Source organism: Diadema antillarum, unplaced genomic scaffold (genome assembly GCF_040938485.1).
Source record: "Diadema antillarum isolate AM-2024a unplaced genomic scaffold, OU_Dant_1.0 seq00000398_RagTag, whole genome shotgun sequence".
NCBI lineage: Eukaryota > Metazoa > Echinodermata > Echinoidea > Diadematoida > Diadematidae > Diadema > Diadema antillarum.
The window spans coordinates 2,228,179-2,245,363 of NW_027271389.1; the positions used below are offsets into that span (position 1 = coordinate 2,228,179).

General features: G+C 39.2%; 1 protein-coding gene across 1 annotated transcript in view; it reads right to left on the reverse strand.

Annotated features, from left to right (window-relative positions):
- Positions 1–17,185, reverse strand: part of LOC139732049 (FERM, ARHGEF and pleckstrin domain-containing protein 1-like) — a 145,567-nt gene that overhangs the window by 111,267 nt on the left and 17,115 nt on the right. Inside the window, exon 2 of the mRNA XM_071642928.1 lies at positions 11,175–11,642. Coding sequence (XP_071499029.1) covers positions 11,175–11,507 — 333 coding nt within the window. The 5' untranslated portion in view covers positions 11,508–11,642. The remainder of the gene's footprint in view (positions 1–11,174; positions 11,643–17,185) is intronic.

Here is a 17,185-nt window from a genome sequence, read left to right on the forward strand (position 1 = left end):
TGTAACTCCAAAAAGGAAAATCTAATGAGGCACATTACGGAGGTATAAATACTCTCTCAACTACAGAACCGGAACTTGTATGAAATAATAATATATCAGGAGCAGCTGACTCTGAATCACTGCCCACCTATATTTCAGCAGGTAATTATTTCTGTCAACTGTTCCACCATTTCTGCACCATAGATGTCAGAGGCCACAAGAAGCATCTGTTAGCCCATATGGCTTCCATTTTTAAAGGGGAATGAATCCGAAACACAGTGTGGATTGAGTGAATGCAGCAATATTATTAGTAGAACACATTAGTGACGTTTGAGAAAAACAGACAATCCGCTGAAAAGGTCTGATTTTCAAGTTTTGGTGTTGCCATTGCTGGATGAGAAGACTACAACGGTCTGTGATGTCCCTGTAGGACAATGATATAAAAAAAAAGTAAAGATAATTCAACAAATCTTAATTTTCCTACAATAGTGAGAGAACACTTTCCTTAACTCTTTCAGAAAGCATGGGGAATAATACTAGCCATGAAATATGTCAGAAGTGCTTAAAACAAGTCAAGGGAATGTATACTTTTCATTCAAGAAAATAACTTTTGTGGAATTCTCTTTACATGTTCTTGTGTGTTCTTATACAAATGTGGTGATATGTATGTGTTCTACAATCTATGAATATTGGGATATTCACTCAGTCTACATGAATATTTGGGCATCATTCCTCTTTGAAAAGGGATATCTCACTGAGCAGCAAATGTTTGTGAACATAGCAAATTTTAGCAAATCTTTGGATTTCCATTAAGGGTTCGTAAACAGCTGCAAGCAAATTCACAAAGTTTTTATTGTCGCAAACAGTTTTCCTTGTCGCAAAGAAAATTTTGAACACATTCAAAATTTCTTTGCGACAAGAAAAATTGTGTGCAACAATAAAAACTGTGTGTGAATTTCAGTGCAACTGCTATCGAGAAATTGCAACTGTTTACGAACCCTGACAAAAGCTACGATTCCCTCCATTCACAAACATTCGTACCCCTTTAATGGATTCTCTAAATCAATGTAATATAATGCAATATGCACACCGTCAAGTCAGTAATCAGTGTTCTTCCTGTTACTTGACATGTGGTAACAATGACCTACCCTCCATGACACTGACACTGAGTAATCAGCAAACAAGCAGAAAGTTCGGTCACGTTCGCACTTGCCCATTGTGTTCCAATGACACAAAAACATAAGTGGGAGTGCTCAAAAATGAAGCAAACAAAAACATTACATTCTCATATCTTTATAATGAAAATGCATTATAAGCATCACTGATCTCCTTCTTCAGCTTTCTGGTAATGCTGTTATTGATTTTCTTATATTCAAAGCAAAATTGTGCTGCATGTGTACTAAAATGTTATAGATCAATTTTAAAACATGACACCACTTCTATGTTCATAAGATAAATCTATGTTCATAAGATAAATTTGCAATTCTCAATGATGGGCCAAAGCAACTATTTTCATTATTCATGCACTGAATGTTATTTGAGCATTGAGGAAATGAAACTCAAGAATATTTTTTGAAAGTCTATACTGTCTCTTTCTTTCTTCCTTTTTCTGCTGTTCCCAATCTTGAGTATACAAGATGTATGTCACCACATTCTCTTGACAGAGTCTCAATTCAAATATCTTGATGTTACCTTTCACACTAATAGACACCATACCACTACAAATGGTTCATGTTGAATTTTCTGTCCTGTGCAGTCAAACATTTCCCATGTGTCCTTTCTGTTCATAATTATGAACAATCTGCCCACTTGTTTACATGACCAAATCTAGCACCACAATAATCTTAACAACTGTATGAATCATCGTAATTTCATAATGTCATATATCCAAGGCAGACAGTCTCATCTTTTCATAAGCGCTTGAGTGACGATAGACTCATGACGCGACTGGCCATAAAATCAACATTTTTATGGTCAAATGAGTTAGATTCTTCACTGATTCGCTGGTTTTCGGCTTTGTTTTGCTGGACATTGGTACTGTTAGAACAAGATGGTAAATTCCAACCTAATTCTACATTTTATGACTCTGAATCATGTCTGGAAGTAGTGAGTCATGATCTTAACCCTTTGCGGGCTTTGAGTACCGAATGACATAGAAAACTCCATAGTGTTGTCCACACTGTCCAAAGTCCCTGGCACAGAAAGGCTTAAAGTGATGGTTCATGCCCAAGCTGACTTAAAAAGAGTAAAACTGAACAAACGCAACAAAGAAATATTCATCAAACTCAGGCAAGAAATAATGCAGATTAAAACTTTCAAGTAATTTCATTTTAAAAAAGGGTTCTTGGCCACAGACAAATTGTATGAATTAGGGCCTAGACGGTGAACTACAGTTGTCGTAGTAAGGCCTCACATATCTTCCACTGCTAATAAAGCAATCTTCACTGAATCTTAGCTTTGGTTAGAAATTGAGATTTAACAAATCACATCTTTAACATCAAATGTCATCAGAATTGTAATGATTTTGAGATCAGGAGGGTAAGTACAGTTGCTGAATTTTATAGGATAGGATATTTTGTGATACAACTAACCTACACATATATGCATCAAATGTGGTAACTTGAAAATGTTTCAAATCATTGCTCCCAATGGTAAACATTACCTTTAAAATGAAATATCCAATAGTTGTCTCACCAATTTTGTCCAACTCTTATCCTTGACGTATCACTCATATTAGTTGGAAGTTTGTTCACCTACGTACAAGGGAATACCACATTCATGTTTGCTTGCCTCTTACGGATAACCTCATTCATGTTTACAAGCATTTTAACCACAAGTGTGTCAATAATGTGTTTTAAATCAAGTGGCAAGCAATCACTGTCTGTGCTCAGTGACTGAGGCATATTGTGATTGTATGCATCTCTCTCAGTTGTGTGTTGTTGTTTTTTCTTGATTGCCTGTTAATTTATTTATTTCTTGGGGCAGGGATCTTGTTTTCTTTCTTTGCTGTGAGTTGGCAACTGCTATTTATTCCCCAACTCCAAATAAATCCGACTTTGAAGGATTAGCACCTTGGCAGTGCATATAAACTCCATACATGTGCATTGTAAGGATTAATGGTTTTCAGTTCTGCCTGTTGACTATATGCCCTACACTGTACTCTTCTCCCTGAATTCACTTTGAACACAACATAAGACTTCCCTTGAAGCTCATCATTTACACTCATGACCTACCCCCCCCCCTCCCCCAAGTTTGTGAACCCCACTTAAAAACTCTTAAAGGGAAGGTAAACCCAAAGAGCAATGTGGATTGAGTAAAACCAGCAACATTAGTAGAACACATCAGTGAAAGTTTGAGGAAAATCGGACAATCGATGCAAAAGTTATGAATTTTTAAAGTTTTGGTGTCGGAACCGCTGGATGAGGAGACTACTAGAGGTTATGACGTATGAGAGGACAACAATACAAAGAAAATATAAAGGAAATTCAACAAAAATTTATTTTTCTAGCATTATGAAAGAGCACTTGACTAACCGCTTTCAGGAAGCAGGGGGAATAATTGCTACCCTTAACATATGTCAGTATCAAGTTGACAGAATTTGTAATTTTCATGAAAAATGGATTTTTGTAGAATTTTCTTTATAATTTTCCTTTGTATTGTTGTCCACTCATACGTCATAACTTCTGGTAGTCTCCTCTTCCAGCGGTTCCAACACCAAAACTTTAAAAATTCATAACTTTTGCATCAATTGTCCGATTTTCTTCAAACTTTCACTGATGTGTTCTACTAATGTTGCTGCTTTCACTCAATCCACATTGCTCTTAGGGTTTATCTTCCCTTTAATGCACAAGATGCAGCACCCTTTGCTTGCCCCAGTATACCAAGTTTAGTAAAGCACATACACACTAGGTTGAATTCCATGAAATTTGATGGCCTAAGACCTTGGAGAAGTAGGCCAACTGATGCCATGCTTTATTAATCTAATTGATCACCATTTCAAGTATGCACAACATGCATACCAACCTATACCAACCTATACCAACATACACGTTGTATAAACTTTCCTTCACTAGCATGGACAAGAGTGTCAAGGCACTTACAGTAGAAGGACTTAGCAGTCTTGTAAGATTAAAGGGTAAACTTCATTCAATGTTTAAGTTGACCCTAATTGGAGTAATGAAGTAAAACATGTAAACAGAATGGTAAATGTTCCTTTAAAAATCAACATTACATAAAGAAAGGTATGAGATTTTCCACGTTTAGTACGTTTTCCCAAAACAGTGATATCAGTCACTACATGCAAATGAGATGAGGCAATAATGCCATCACCTCAAATTTGTCCCACTGGCTCAGAAATAGAAACATTACAAAAATCATGTCCATTCCAATTTATAAATCAGCATGTCTCCCCCCCCCCCCCACTTTCAAATTCATGATTGAAACAATATTACGAAGCTGCGATAACTTGAAGCAAATGATAATTTGTTCTTTCTTTTACTGTATACGCTGTTATTTTCGCGTACAGATATTTTCGCGAATGAGGAGGTCATGGACATTTTCGCAAGATGTTGTTTTCACGAATTGACACAGAGGCCTACTATGGTTTGTACATAAACGCACTACTACCTTAGCTTATGGTGACATTTTCGCGTGTTGTTAAATTCGCAGTCCAACTGAGATTCGCGAAATTTGCAAAAATTAAACCCTCGCAAAAATATCAGCTTATACAGTATTTCACTTCAAGTAAATAAAGTTGATGAGGCACTACGATAAATACGATAAAAATGGTTCAGGAGTATACAACTAATAATGCAAGATTCAAAGCAATGTGTAAGTTTCTATCAAAAGCATCAAAAAGGAAAAGAGTTGGGAATCTTCACCTTTCCTTCAATTGGTGGCTAAAAATTCCACAAGAAAAACTCATTAACCCATCCACGTACGGGCCTCTGTGTAATCTGTAATATCGTGCCTGCCTAGTAAGTTGGCCATGAACTTGGGCGCGATCTTCCCTACGGCGCGATCTACACGCGAAGAGCATTCATACGTCATCGAAAAAACTGCCTGTGTCATTCCCACTAGGCAGGAGGGATGATGCGTGTACACTCGTGCTAATATGCACTTAGTTGACTCAATACAGCACTAGTTTATGTGAATTTTATGAAAAGAAATAATAAATTGTGCAGGAATTATGAAAAAATATTGTTTCTGTGTATTTCATCGATAAATCCTCTTCATTTCAAGCCATCTGTAATCACATCTTACCCACTTGCGAATCGACGTGTCCATAATGTCCTCGAGCCCCCCCGAGATAGCTCTGGAACATTCCATTCAATGACGGGGTTTTTATTTTGCAACGTTATCTAATAACTCTCATGTAAGCAAGTTCTTGCTATGGCTAATCTATTTTGTAATGTATCATAATCTATCTATGCTGAGATAGCCTAATTCAAATTTGCAGAGACATAGAAAAAGATTTGTTTTACAATCGTGATACGTTCAACTACTCATTTACCCTGTGCTGAAATCCGCATGTCTGCTCCGCACATGTTATCGCTATCGCTCAAACTTCGATCGCGATGGCTTGTGTGTACAGGTACACAGTGCTAGTGTGACGTGTGTGGAGAAGCATGGGGCTGAAAAAATACGAACTCCACGTGGTGTAGTAGAAAACAAATCGGACGTTCGAAGTCGTACATTCAAGAGCTAAAACAGACAAATAGCGAATTCAAAGTCCACTGAAAAGGTCTTGACATTGTAATGTATGTTCCAAAATCATGTCTGGCTTAGTATTGAGAGAATTTTCTACACGCACGAGATCAGGAATGAGATCGGTGAACTGGCTAACAACGTGTGTACTGTGAACATGTGACTGGCTTGTGCACATGGCCTAGCTAGGTGATCGTGAGAGTGCGGCAAGAACGCTAGGAATGCACCCGAGATGCGGCGTGTTGCAAATTCTTGGGGTGAAATTAGACTTCCTTCTTCAGCCCGTCTAGTATCTATATTTTTTTTCAATAATTCTAATTCTTCATAAAATCACGATAAAAAGACTTCATATATTCATTTTATATTTTTGAAGCGTAATATGAAAAATTTTGGTTTTTTTTTTCAGTCCAAGAAAAAAAATAGTTTGAATAAAAAAATAATAATAAATAGTCGTTCTTGACTCAAGTCTAATTTCCTGCGCCTTCTTGCAGTTACCCCGCAGTTGCCCATGGATACGATGCATAAATAATCAGCTGTTTACTGAGTCGTACTAGTGTACCACCCTACTGCTCTTGTTCAAATTGAGAGGATTGTTATTTTATCGGCGGCACTTAGTTGTATAACCTCATCCAATAAAAAGACAAATTCAAACATCAAATGGTGTGACAGTTTTTGTCAGAATTCCCTATCAATTTCAACTTGTTGCCAGGATAGTTTTCAGATTTCACTTGCTTCATTATCGAAGCTGTTTGACATTTGAAAGAACTGCTCCATAAAGAAATCACCTTTCATTTGTTATTTATTTTCACAAACAAGTATTTTGGTCACTTGAATATTTCTTAGTATTATTTCAATGTCATGATATTTCATGATGGTTATGTATTCTGTCTTTACATGGCAAGATGGGATTTTTTTTTCCATCCAGGGTCAAAGAAGAAAGTGACAGGAAGGAAACCAAAAGGATAGGGAGGAAATGAAAAGGATACAATGAAACACCTGATCAGCAGGCTCTTTTTTATTACAATGGTGAATGCAGTACATCAGAATTTAAGTACAGTTCTAAATAATTTATCAGTTGAAAAATGAGCAAAGAAAATGGATTTGATCGAGTTCTAAATGAAAACTAAATTAGCATCGCCATTATGATTTAGATCTAGAACCTAGTGCTAGTACTACAGAATAGACCTGATGCAAACTTGTTGTCAAGCTTTTGGTTGAGTTTCTTCAGAGACACGAATTTTGGTAGCACAATACCCGAGTGAATAAGAAAAAGGAAGAAAAAAAATATAAATACACAACTGTAATGCAGGTCTCTAGACCACTCCCGTGCACGAGCGAGCATCAGCCCCCGTTTCTTCAGTGTCACTCTCGTCATTGGCCTAGGCTAGGCTACTCGTGTCGTAGTTTTACTCGCCATCATCAATGTCATACATGGTTACACAAAATAAATTACATCTTGCCATCACCTCAACCACAGCAAAACCCTGAATATCACTCCCATCATAGTCACTCTCAGCTCACAAGACATATCAGCAAACGATACAGACATCGCAGACCTAGCTAACTAGCTCTAAACGGGGTCCCTCTAAACATAGTTGTAACTACGCCACGTTAGACATTAGTTGTACACAAAAATGAAACGGAGGTGAAAAACTAGTAATGAATACACGAAGATCATCAACGATGGCATATTACCGTAGAAAAAAATACACAGAACATCTTCCACCCAAAAAAAAATCGAGGTAAAAAACTACGATGAGAAAAACTAGGGTGAAAACACGATGCTTGGAAGACGAACGATGAAGACACTACGGCAAAAATGCTTACACGGAAAACAAACGAGTGGGTGCCACACAAACTACGCATACGTAGATAAGCTACATCGTGTTCAATCAAAAAACTCAACAAACACTAGGACAAAAACTCACCTCTAAATTGTTGCAAACGAGATAATCACTTAGAAAAAATGAACAAAACACTCTCAGAAGTACGATTGTACTCTGAGAATGAAAGATATAGAATGATACGAAAGCAAAAGAGAGAAAAGAGAGAGAGAAATGGACGGGAAACCTAGAGAAGTTACCCACACTCACTAACGTAAATGGAATTCAACACACACACCCCCGTGCCCCAGCATATGCATAGCAGTACACGTACACGTACACACACAAGGAGATATCGTCAAGCACTCTATGAGGAGATCGATATCACGATACCGCGCGTAAGAAATCACTGCAGTTGCTGGGGCAACAAAGATACATGCGCGCTGTAAACATGAATATTGATTAGTTTCTCAGCAGGCTCGAACCCCTGGTAGGTGTTTTGGCCAATAAGAGACATTCTAAAATATGTTTCTTTGCATAAATTATTTTTCTGAGTCCCAGTAAGGATCTCTGTGATTGGCTAAAATTATTCTACAGCTCCTGGCCAAGCCTGAGGTCCTAGGACGCCCTCTTTTGCTCATAAATAATAAAAACCACGTTTTTTGTGGGAGCTGACGGGGATGGGTTAATTTAGACAAGGCAACCTAATGAATGGATGTGCAGAATGAAATCTTAAATATATGCAATGATTGTACTGCTACTGCTACACGGCTAAAGCATCTCTGATAAACGGGACAGAGTATGGACTGCATGCGTACTAATACGTGGCACACATACCCATGACTGTTGAGCACACATAACTTGCAGACATTAAAATTAGTCTCCTTTCTACCTGAGGTATGCTCTGCATACATGTGCGCAAAATTGCATTTCTACTTCGTGCCTGAGGAACTCCTTACCTGCGATGAATTATTCAACGACTTATGGCCGAAAGTATTGGCACAACGAATACTGAAAAGTGTTCATACTCCCTTCTCTCTCTCTCTCTATCTCTCTCAACATTCCTTCTAGCTGCATCTAAGTGTGTCGAAAGTGCAGTATGATATCTTTATAATTACATTTCTACAGAAATATACATTTATCTGTCAATTATCTATTACCAGTACTTTCTTTTGTTTTATGAGTGCTGTTACAAGGTAGCCCATTCTGTATACTGTATCTAGCAAGATATTTTGGCGCCATGAAATCTTTGTGAATTGGAGCTTACAGGCTTTTTCGAGGCATTACATTTTCGCAAGTTGTCACTGGCACTCAATGCACATAGTGCAGACAAGAACTTTTGTGTGCATTTTAATTTCACGAATCTTGGCATTTGCGCAATTCACAAAATGAAAATGTATGCTAAGATTCCTGGTTTTACAGTATTAGTCTTTAATATGAGCAATCTAGTGTGTGATTAATGCTAGATCTCGCAGGAAGCTAAATGCCTGACATATCTACATACAGCAGGACTTTTATAAAATAACTATTTAGGTAATAATCAGAGATTTTCCCTTAACATCACATTCAGACTCTTTGACACTAATACCCTAATATCATTTGAAATGCATCCAAAATATAAGTCTCATATTCTAACTTAGCCTGTTTTCTTTATTCATATGATTATTCATCTTTCTATTTTCTCTTCATGTCTTTTATCTATCACAAAAAGAATAATATGCAATATATTGTACGATTATCTAAATATATAAGTTTCATTGATTGCCTGTTGTTTGTTCAGGTATTGTTTGTTGTTGTTGTAACTCTTTACTTTGTATTTGTTTATAAATGCTTGTAGCAAAATGTCACAACAGTAAAATAGGGGATTTGCATTGATAAGTCAATGGCTTTTGCTACTCCCCCACATATGCTGCGCTTTCTTCTGTCAGATGATATGATGTTATCTGACCTTTTTCCCTTCTATTTTGTGCAATATTTCAAATTGTTTCTCAGTTATGTTTTTAAACATGAAATATGATATGTAACTTTACTATGTTGTATTTTTGTTTATGCTGTATTTTTCTAAAAATGTGAAATAAACTTGAAACTTAAAACTTTCTCTTTGCTTGTATGCCTCCTCATGTCATATCATAGGTCTCTTCTTCTCTCTTCCCTTTTTGAATGCTAATCCTAATACCTGCTATGTTTCTTTATTTCACAACAAACCATCCTCCTCCTGCAAAGCCATGCCACCGTCATGGGCAAATCCAATTACAAGACACGCACCAGAAACACCGGGCTTACTGCCGCGGGAGCTGGAAATGCGAGTGCGAGACACACGCGGGGGCAGCATCTCCCTGCTGAAAATCTTCCTTGGGCTTAATAATAACACGGGCAGAAGCCGCACAGAAAATTGGTAGTAATACTAATACAATTGAGTACAATTGCTGCGATGCATGTACCCAAAACAGACTGATCCTTTCCCTGTGTGCCGAGTATTAAAGGTCTGCATCAGTCGACTCAGTTTCCGTGGGAGAGGAATAATATGATTATCAGTGTTCAGCCCTACTGTCATACGAAGGCTAAGGGAGAGCATGCGACTAGCTTGATCATGTTATCTAGGACTGTATAACACTTTTTACTTTGAAGAAGAAATTAGAAAGGAAAAAAAAAATTCAAGAAAACAGTTTGCAGAATACATTTTCCCTTTGGTCAGCTGACAGTGTGGTTTCTCTCACAGATTCTACAGAAATGTCTATAAACTAAACAATTTGTACACATTATTTCAATTGCCAGGGAACTGACTGACTCTCATTAAACGAAAAATCTGTGTCTTTACCTCTTGCCTACTGATGTAGCTACAATGTATGTACACATGATTGGTACAGCTGTATGTTGTGGTCAAAATCAACACTGAAATTTCCAAATTAAGCCTACAATGAATTTAAAATGATTTTAAGCCAATGGAAACTGTCAGATGTTGAGTAAATATTTCATTCACATCATGCGCAAACACGTATTTATAAGTCCTGCTATACAATAAAGATAATATGACCTTCAATGGCAGGTAAGGGAAGAAGAAAAGTGTATCTATTACTAATTTGCAAATTATGTCAATCTCACGCTATTAGTACAGATCAGTACAGAACAGTTCAGATCAGTACAGAAAGAAATAGAAAATGTGTATACCGCGTTTGTAATGGTAAAGTATTAATGCTTGTACTCTCATTTTCACCAGTAGAGGGCATCACATTACACGCTGGAAATTAAGGCTCAGTTTGCAAAAATTAAATATCATCACATCAATATATTCACATTTTTACTGCCTAACATTAAAATCAATATAAAATGTATTTCCTGCATTACCAAATCATCTACCCTAGATTGCTAGTCCTATTATGCCCTTACATATGCTGATAATCTGAAGTCTGTGGCAAGATCTCTGTAATTATGCGTCAGATTTGCTCATCCAAAAATACAGAGCTCATCCAAATTGCAAAATAAATCCATGACAATAAAAGAAAAGGTTCGGTTTTAAGTTTGGTTTTGCTTCAAATCAATTATGGTTTCACTGCCATTAAATGTTGTCATAAAGTTACTATCTTATTTCTTTCCCAGCTCTTTAAAAACAACCATAGTTCATGAGAGTAAGAAAGTATTAAGGTCAGAGGTCACAAAGCCACCTACCACAACGTCCACAGTCAGGACCGAGTCGTCCAGCATCTGGACCTTCAGTGACATCGTCTTCCCCTTCTTCTTGGGGGTGGAGGTGTCCCGTCCCAGCGACATGCCGTCAGAGCGGGCCGTGCTGTAGGAGTGGGTGGGCGTGGCGGCGGGGCTGTAGCCGCCGTACGAGTACGAGGTCTCGCGATCGCTGAGTCCCTCGCGGCTGAGGCTGGCACTGTTGAGCCGACCGTGGTTCTCCGAGAGTTGCGAGAGGGCCATAGAGTCCTCGCGCTTCATGGGCGACGCTGGTGCCAAGTCTGAGTGTGGCCCAGGTCCCTCATAGTCACTCATCATTCGAAAGAAGGGGGCAGGAAGGTGGTGCAGCGGGGACGGTCAAGCGGCTAATGGTCCAGCGCTGGGTTGTCAATCTCCTGTGGCTTGTGGGTTATATATCCAATGACATCCTCAGAACAGGCCGGCAACAGGAACCTGCAGAAGAAATGCAACACATAATATGATATGAAGTGTCCAGAGCTATTGTCCACAACATATTTTTAGGCAACACACTGTAGTAGATCAATCTCAATCACAGCATACATGACATGCCAAATGCATCATGAAGAATACATTTCTTCATCGCATTACTTGTTTATTCATACAACGCAATAAAATGTTTCAACAGAATTATGCATTCTGCTGAGATTGCAATGATGCGCGTTATAACCAACATAGACACAACGTACAACAATATTTCAATAGCAAGAGAGGATTTACTATAAGAACCCTATTTCCCAAATATTCACCTTGTCCACTTTACCAAAATCTTGTTATATTGACAAATTCCCAGCCCAAACTATTTCACTTCAATGGGTTTACCCTGTACACTGCAAATGTCTGTATGACTGGTATACAAGTACATTGTACAACACAATATCCTTTACTACGTTCACAATAATAACACAAACTACACACATGACACAGTGTGCATATCCTGAGCTGAAAAAAAGGTAAAATCACTAGTACTGACAGTGAATGGCACAAAGTTTTCTGGGAAACCCATTCAGCTTTTGACAGGAAAAGACCTCGCCAGTGCACGAGACAAACACAGGCGCCTGTCGGGCAATGTGCCGTGGGTCTAACATGAATCCCGGTGACAGTACTCTTCTAGACAGGAAGGGTGGAAAACTGAAACTGACGGACAGATGCTGACTGACATACGCAACAGATCGGACGGGAAATACACTTAATAAATCGCTAAAAGGATAGATAGATAGAGAGAGAGGAGGGTGACCCATTCATTCGATGGGTGCATTATTGTTGCTACTCGCTGGAAGTGCATCGTATGCAAAATGTACGGGAAGTCGTGGTTTAGGGAGGTGCTGCGAAAATTGCTGCGACTCACTCTCTCTCGGATCCCTCCCCTCGCTCGGGACAGGAAGTGATGGCCAGACTGAATAGCCACTTCCTCTGCAGCCAGCCCTAGCGGTTGCTCTCTGTTCCCAATCACAGGACACACCACTTACTACATGTATGCACCACCTGGTGAAAAGGTGAATGACCTTAGAAATATGCTTGACCCATTTGTTTTGTTCTGTCACTAGTGTTAGTGCCTTTGTTCCCCCATCTCTACCCCCACCCCCACCCCCTTTCCCCTCCCTAATCTCCACCTTTAGTCTTGGATTTAGGGCTGGGCATTGTGGCAGAGATTTGTTAACAAAGTAGAATTGTAGAACACAAAGGACACACACAACAACCACAGGTGTGCAGTAGCCACATTCAGGGTGCCTCAAATCTCCTCAACCACTTTTCCAGCACAACAAAAATTACTACTGCTGGACAGCATTCAAAATGGGCACTTGTTCTGTATTTTCAGCCCCTGCTGTTTACTATACCCTGCTGAATGTGAGTCACTGCAGGTAAGTACATGAGGGGATGCTTTACAGACTAGCACGAGACTAGCATCCACTGCGCTGTCAGTTTCTATGGAAATGAGAGATCTTGTTTGGTCATGCTTTGAATACAATACAAATGTATGCAGATTCCCATAGAATACACCCATCTCAGAATAAAGATACAAAACACCACTAATGCACTACACTACAACAATCTCCATTTTACTAGTTTGTTATTGTGTTTTTGTTAAAAATATGGCTAGTTAATAAGTTATTGTATAGTTGTTGTATTTTTTTTTGGGGGGGGGGGGTTGGCGGCATCAGTGGCTTTAGAACAACACGAGGAGAAATGCAGCATGTACTATCACTTCCAACAATTCAGCGGCAAGATGATGGCTTCATTTCACTGTTTTGTTCAGATTCCCAGTGTACTTGCCACCGTCTGTTTTAGAGTGCTTTCTGTAAATAGCAACTCAATTTTGTATATTCTGCCAGTACTTGTTTCACCCTTTGTCTCTAGACTCTACCCCCTTTAAAAATTGTGAAAGTCTTGTGTTTACTTTAGGGTCTTTTCCCATCAAGCCTAACAAGCTTTTATTTGTCCCCACAATGAATATGATTACATTATGACTTGAAACTGTACTAACTGTTGTTATAAATTATGTAGAAATGAAATGAATGAACAGAATTAATACAAACAGACTTACAATACTGTAATTAGCAGATAACCCCCTCCACTACACACTCTTTTTGCAGTAGTCAAGCACGAGGGTTGCTATTAATAGTGAAAGTGCTTCTTCACAGTGATGGCTTTTTCAGGATGACACAAAGATGCATGGTGGGAGCATTTAAATCTGTCATACTTGTGTTCGACAGCCACAATACTGCTACCACACACCAGTTTCAATCCTTGCAAAAGGTGTAACACTATTCTCTCACGCAAGAGATAATGACAACTGATATGAAAGGAAATCTGTCACTACAAGGACCATCATATCCATGTCATTCATTCATTTCGATTCATTCATTGATGACATGAGCTCTGGACACAATAGATGGGCATGACACATACGCGTTAACACAACTTCGCATTGCAGTGAAACATACCTACAGACCTTGCGCAATATTGCTACATGATCTACAACTACACTCAGTCGTGCTTCCAGAGAATATGGCCTGCAGGCTTTTTAGTACCTGGTAGCTGAAATCACTCCAGTCTCGTGTAAAGAGCATTCAGTGTACACAGTCTCCATAAATTATCAAATCTATATTTCCATGGCTGGGTAGATCTAGTAGTTATGCTCTTGTATAGCAACAAACAAATTTCTCATCACACATTTACACCAAAATATGCCCATCGATCCAAATTTTGGAGACAGAGCAAACACGAACATTGTGTAAAAGTGGTCTCTTAAGTCCAATAATCGCTAACTGCTCTGAAGGTATTTATACGCTGTATTGTAGCAACTTCCAGGTGTTTATGAATTCATGTATGTTGTACTAGGTAATTTCTATCATCCTCTGGGTGGACACTACAGCTTGATGCAAGGTTTCCCACCTCCCTGGTTTCAATGAATAATAGCACACTGCTGCAAGATGCTACAGTATGCCATGTAAATACAATGTGCGAGTAATGAGGGAGGTACAACATGGTGGCTGGAAATGAGGCTAATGTCTATGGCCAGTCCAACCTTCATGTGCAGCCACGCAAGGTCCAGTCTTTTGTCCGCAGAGGTGAAGCGGTAGTGCGCAATAAAGGAAGCCTAAACCGGGCTCATTTTCCTGGCTGTCTCTCGGACAATGGCGGAGGTTCCACAAAGCATTGATGCCCAATCACGGGGAAAGACAACATTATAACTTGTACACATCAAAGTCGGTAGCTACAGTGCAAGTATCACCTGTATGTACTCCATAACGTCTACTGTGATGTCTTGTTAGCTGTGGATCATACCATCTGCCATTCTTGCTCTGTTTTCAACTTTGTTTTTGTTTTTGTTTTCCATACATTTTTTTTAAAAAAAACTTTGTTTCTTCCCCTGACAGGCTAGTGAAGTCATATCTGACTTTGTTGTACCCTACATGATTACATGGTCACCCCTCCCTACCATGTCCCACTATGCCCCCCCCCCAAAAAAAAAATAATAATAATAATAAAAAAATCAACAAACATGTGAAGGAGGGAATTAACAATAAAAATCAGTCATCTTCATTCACAAGGTACTCTGATCATTGCTCAAATGCAAAAATTTAAAGATGGCTGTTGGGACAAAACATGGACATGACATATTTTTGATTAGGTTTTTGTCTGGGTATTACATTTTTTAAAAATTAAATCCAAAGTGCTAGCTAGAGATGAATCCAACTTCAGAGCACTGTAACTTATGGTGGCCATAACTTGTGGGGGGGGGGGGGGGGCTTCCAAAGAAGAACAAAAGTACATTCAATGGATTATGCAATTGCAATGAGCCAGATGCATTGCTACATGTATGTCAGTGCATAAATTATTTTTTGTTAGGCATACTTGAAGTCCCCCAGTTAAAAAAATTACCATTAAAACAGTACCCAAACCAAATTGGTCGTGATTATCAGGAATATTATGGTTATGACTATCATCTGATGCTTCAGCAGGTCTTTAATAATATGTAGGAGAGAAAGACAGGGAAAAAAACAGAGACATGGGAGAAAGAAAGAGAGCTGTGAAACAACCGTAACAGATTCTAACTGAACATTTAGGAGGAAATGTGACTAAATGTCAAGATATTTACGGCATTCCTGAATGCCAATGAGTTATCAAACAACAGAATCCTTTGGAGACTGCAAAAACACTGATTGCAGTCATCTGAATATCATCGTGGGTGAGAGCCTTTGTGTGGGTCTTCATCTTCAAGTATCCTCGATTTCACAATGTTTCCATAGCAACATATGATATCAAACCTCAATTCTGCCCACAATCGATAAAGGGCAATGCCTTTGGACAAAGCATGATCCCAAACAATTGAAGTACATTGCAACATGTTGATGTAATAGGGTGAAATTTTCATGATTCTCTTTAAATGAAGCAAGAAAATAGATGATAACGCTCACTCAGAAGCTTCAATGCTATGGTGGCAACTTCAGAGTACCTGTGGAAAAATATGCTATACTGTAGGCAACCTACTTGATCTACCAAATATCATACACAACACTATGATACAGTGTAGGTTTCAGGAAATTCACTCATTTATGCACAAACACATTCACAGTCTCTGCTAATTCAGCCATCACCAAGATTTTTACTGTCTCTGATGAGTATTTTATGCAGGGTAGATACATTCTCCTTGAGCTCAAGAAGCACTACCTGCTAGATCACAGAACTTGTTTAATAGCACACTGCATATCCCAATCTCCAGCTTTGTTGCGTGGCTATGATGCTGCTCTGGCCAGGCTAACTTCCTTTCTTTTCCCTGAACATAACGCACACACACACACACATTGCCCACCAACCTTAACTCCGCTCCCCCAACATAATGAGAGAGTGGTGCAAGGCGGAGGTGGCAGCGGCGATGGAATGCTTTGCCAACCTGTATAGTGCATAATATGGCAAGGAGGCACCTCATCCCTTGCTCCACTCACACCCACTTAATATTTCTGATGAGGGTTCGGCTCACAATCCTTGGCAAGGCACGGCGCTGTGCAGCGCGGCAGACACTGACAGAAATTCCATTTCGGGAGAAATCTGAGTCAGTGGCCCAGGGGGGGGGGGGGGGGGGGGGGGGGGGGAAGATGGCAACAGGTGCCAGTCTGCTAAGCAGAATGCCAGGAAAGGACATTTTTAGCAACGCTCTTCCTCCCCAGCACAGGGCTCGCACATACACATGCACATGAGCGTGAAGGGCGAGGGAAGAAGGAACCCCATAATGTGTGTATGTTGGCAGAAGAGCAACCACTGGGGTGCAACAATTCTTATCCGTGTCCGACGTTCAGCTATCACATAAGCATACAGTGCAATGTGTCAACTACATGTAGGACCCTACCTGAGTGAGCATTCATTGTGAGGCAAGTGTGCTATTTGTGGTGTGCACAGACAAGCTTTTCCAGACAAAGGTTACTTCTGCATCAGATGCAGTAACATGACAAAAATGAGTTCCTTGCACAGATATC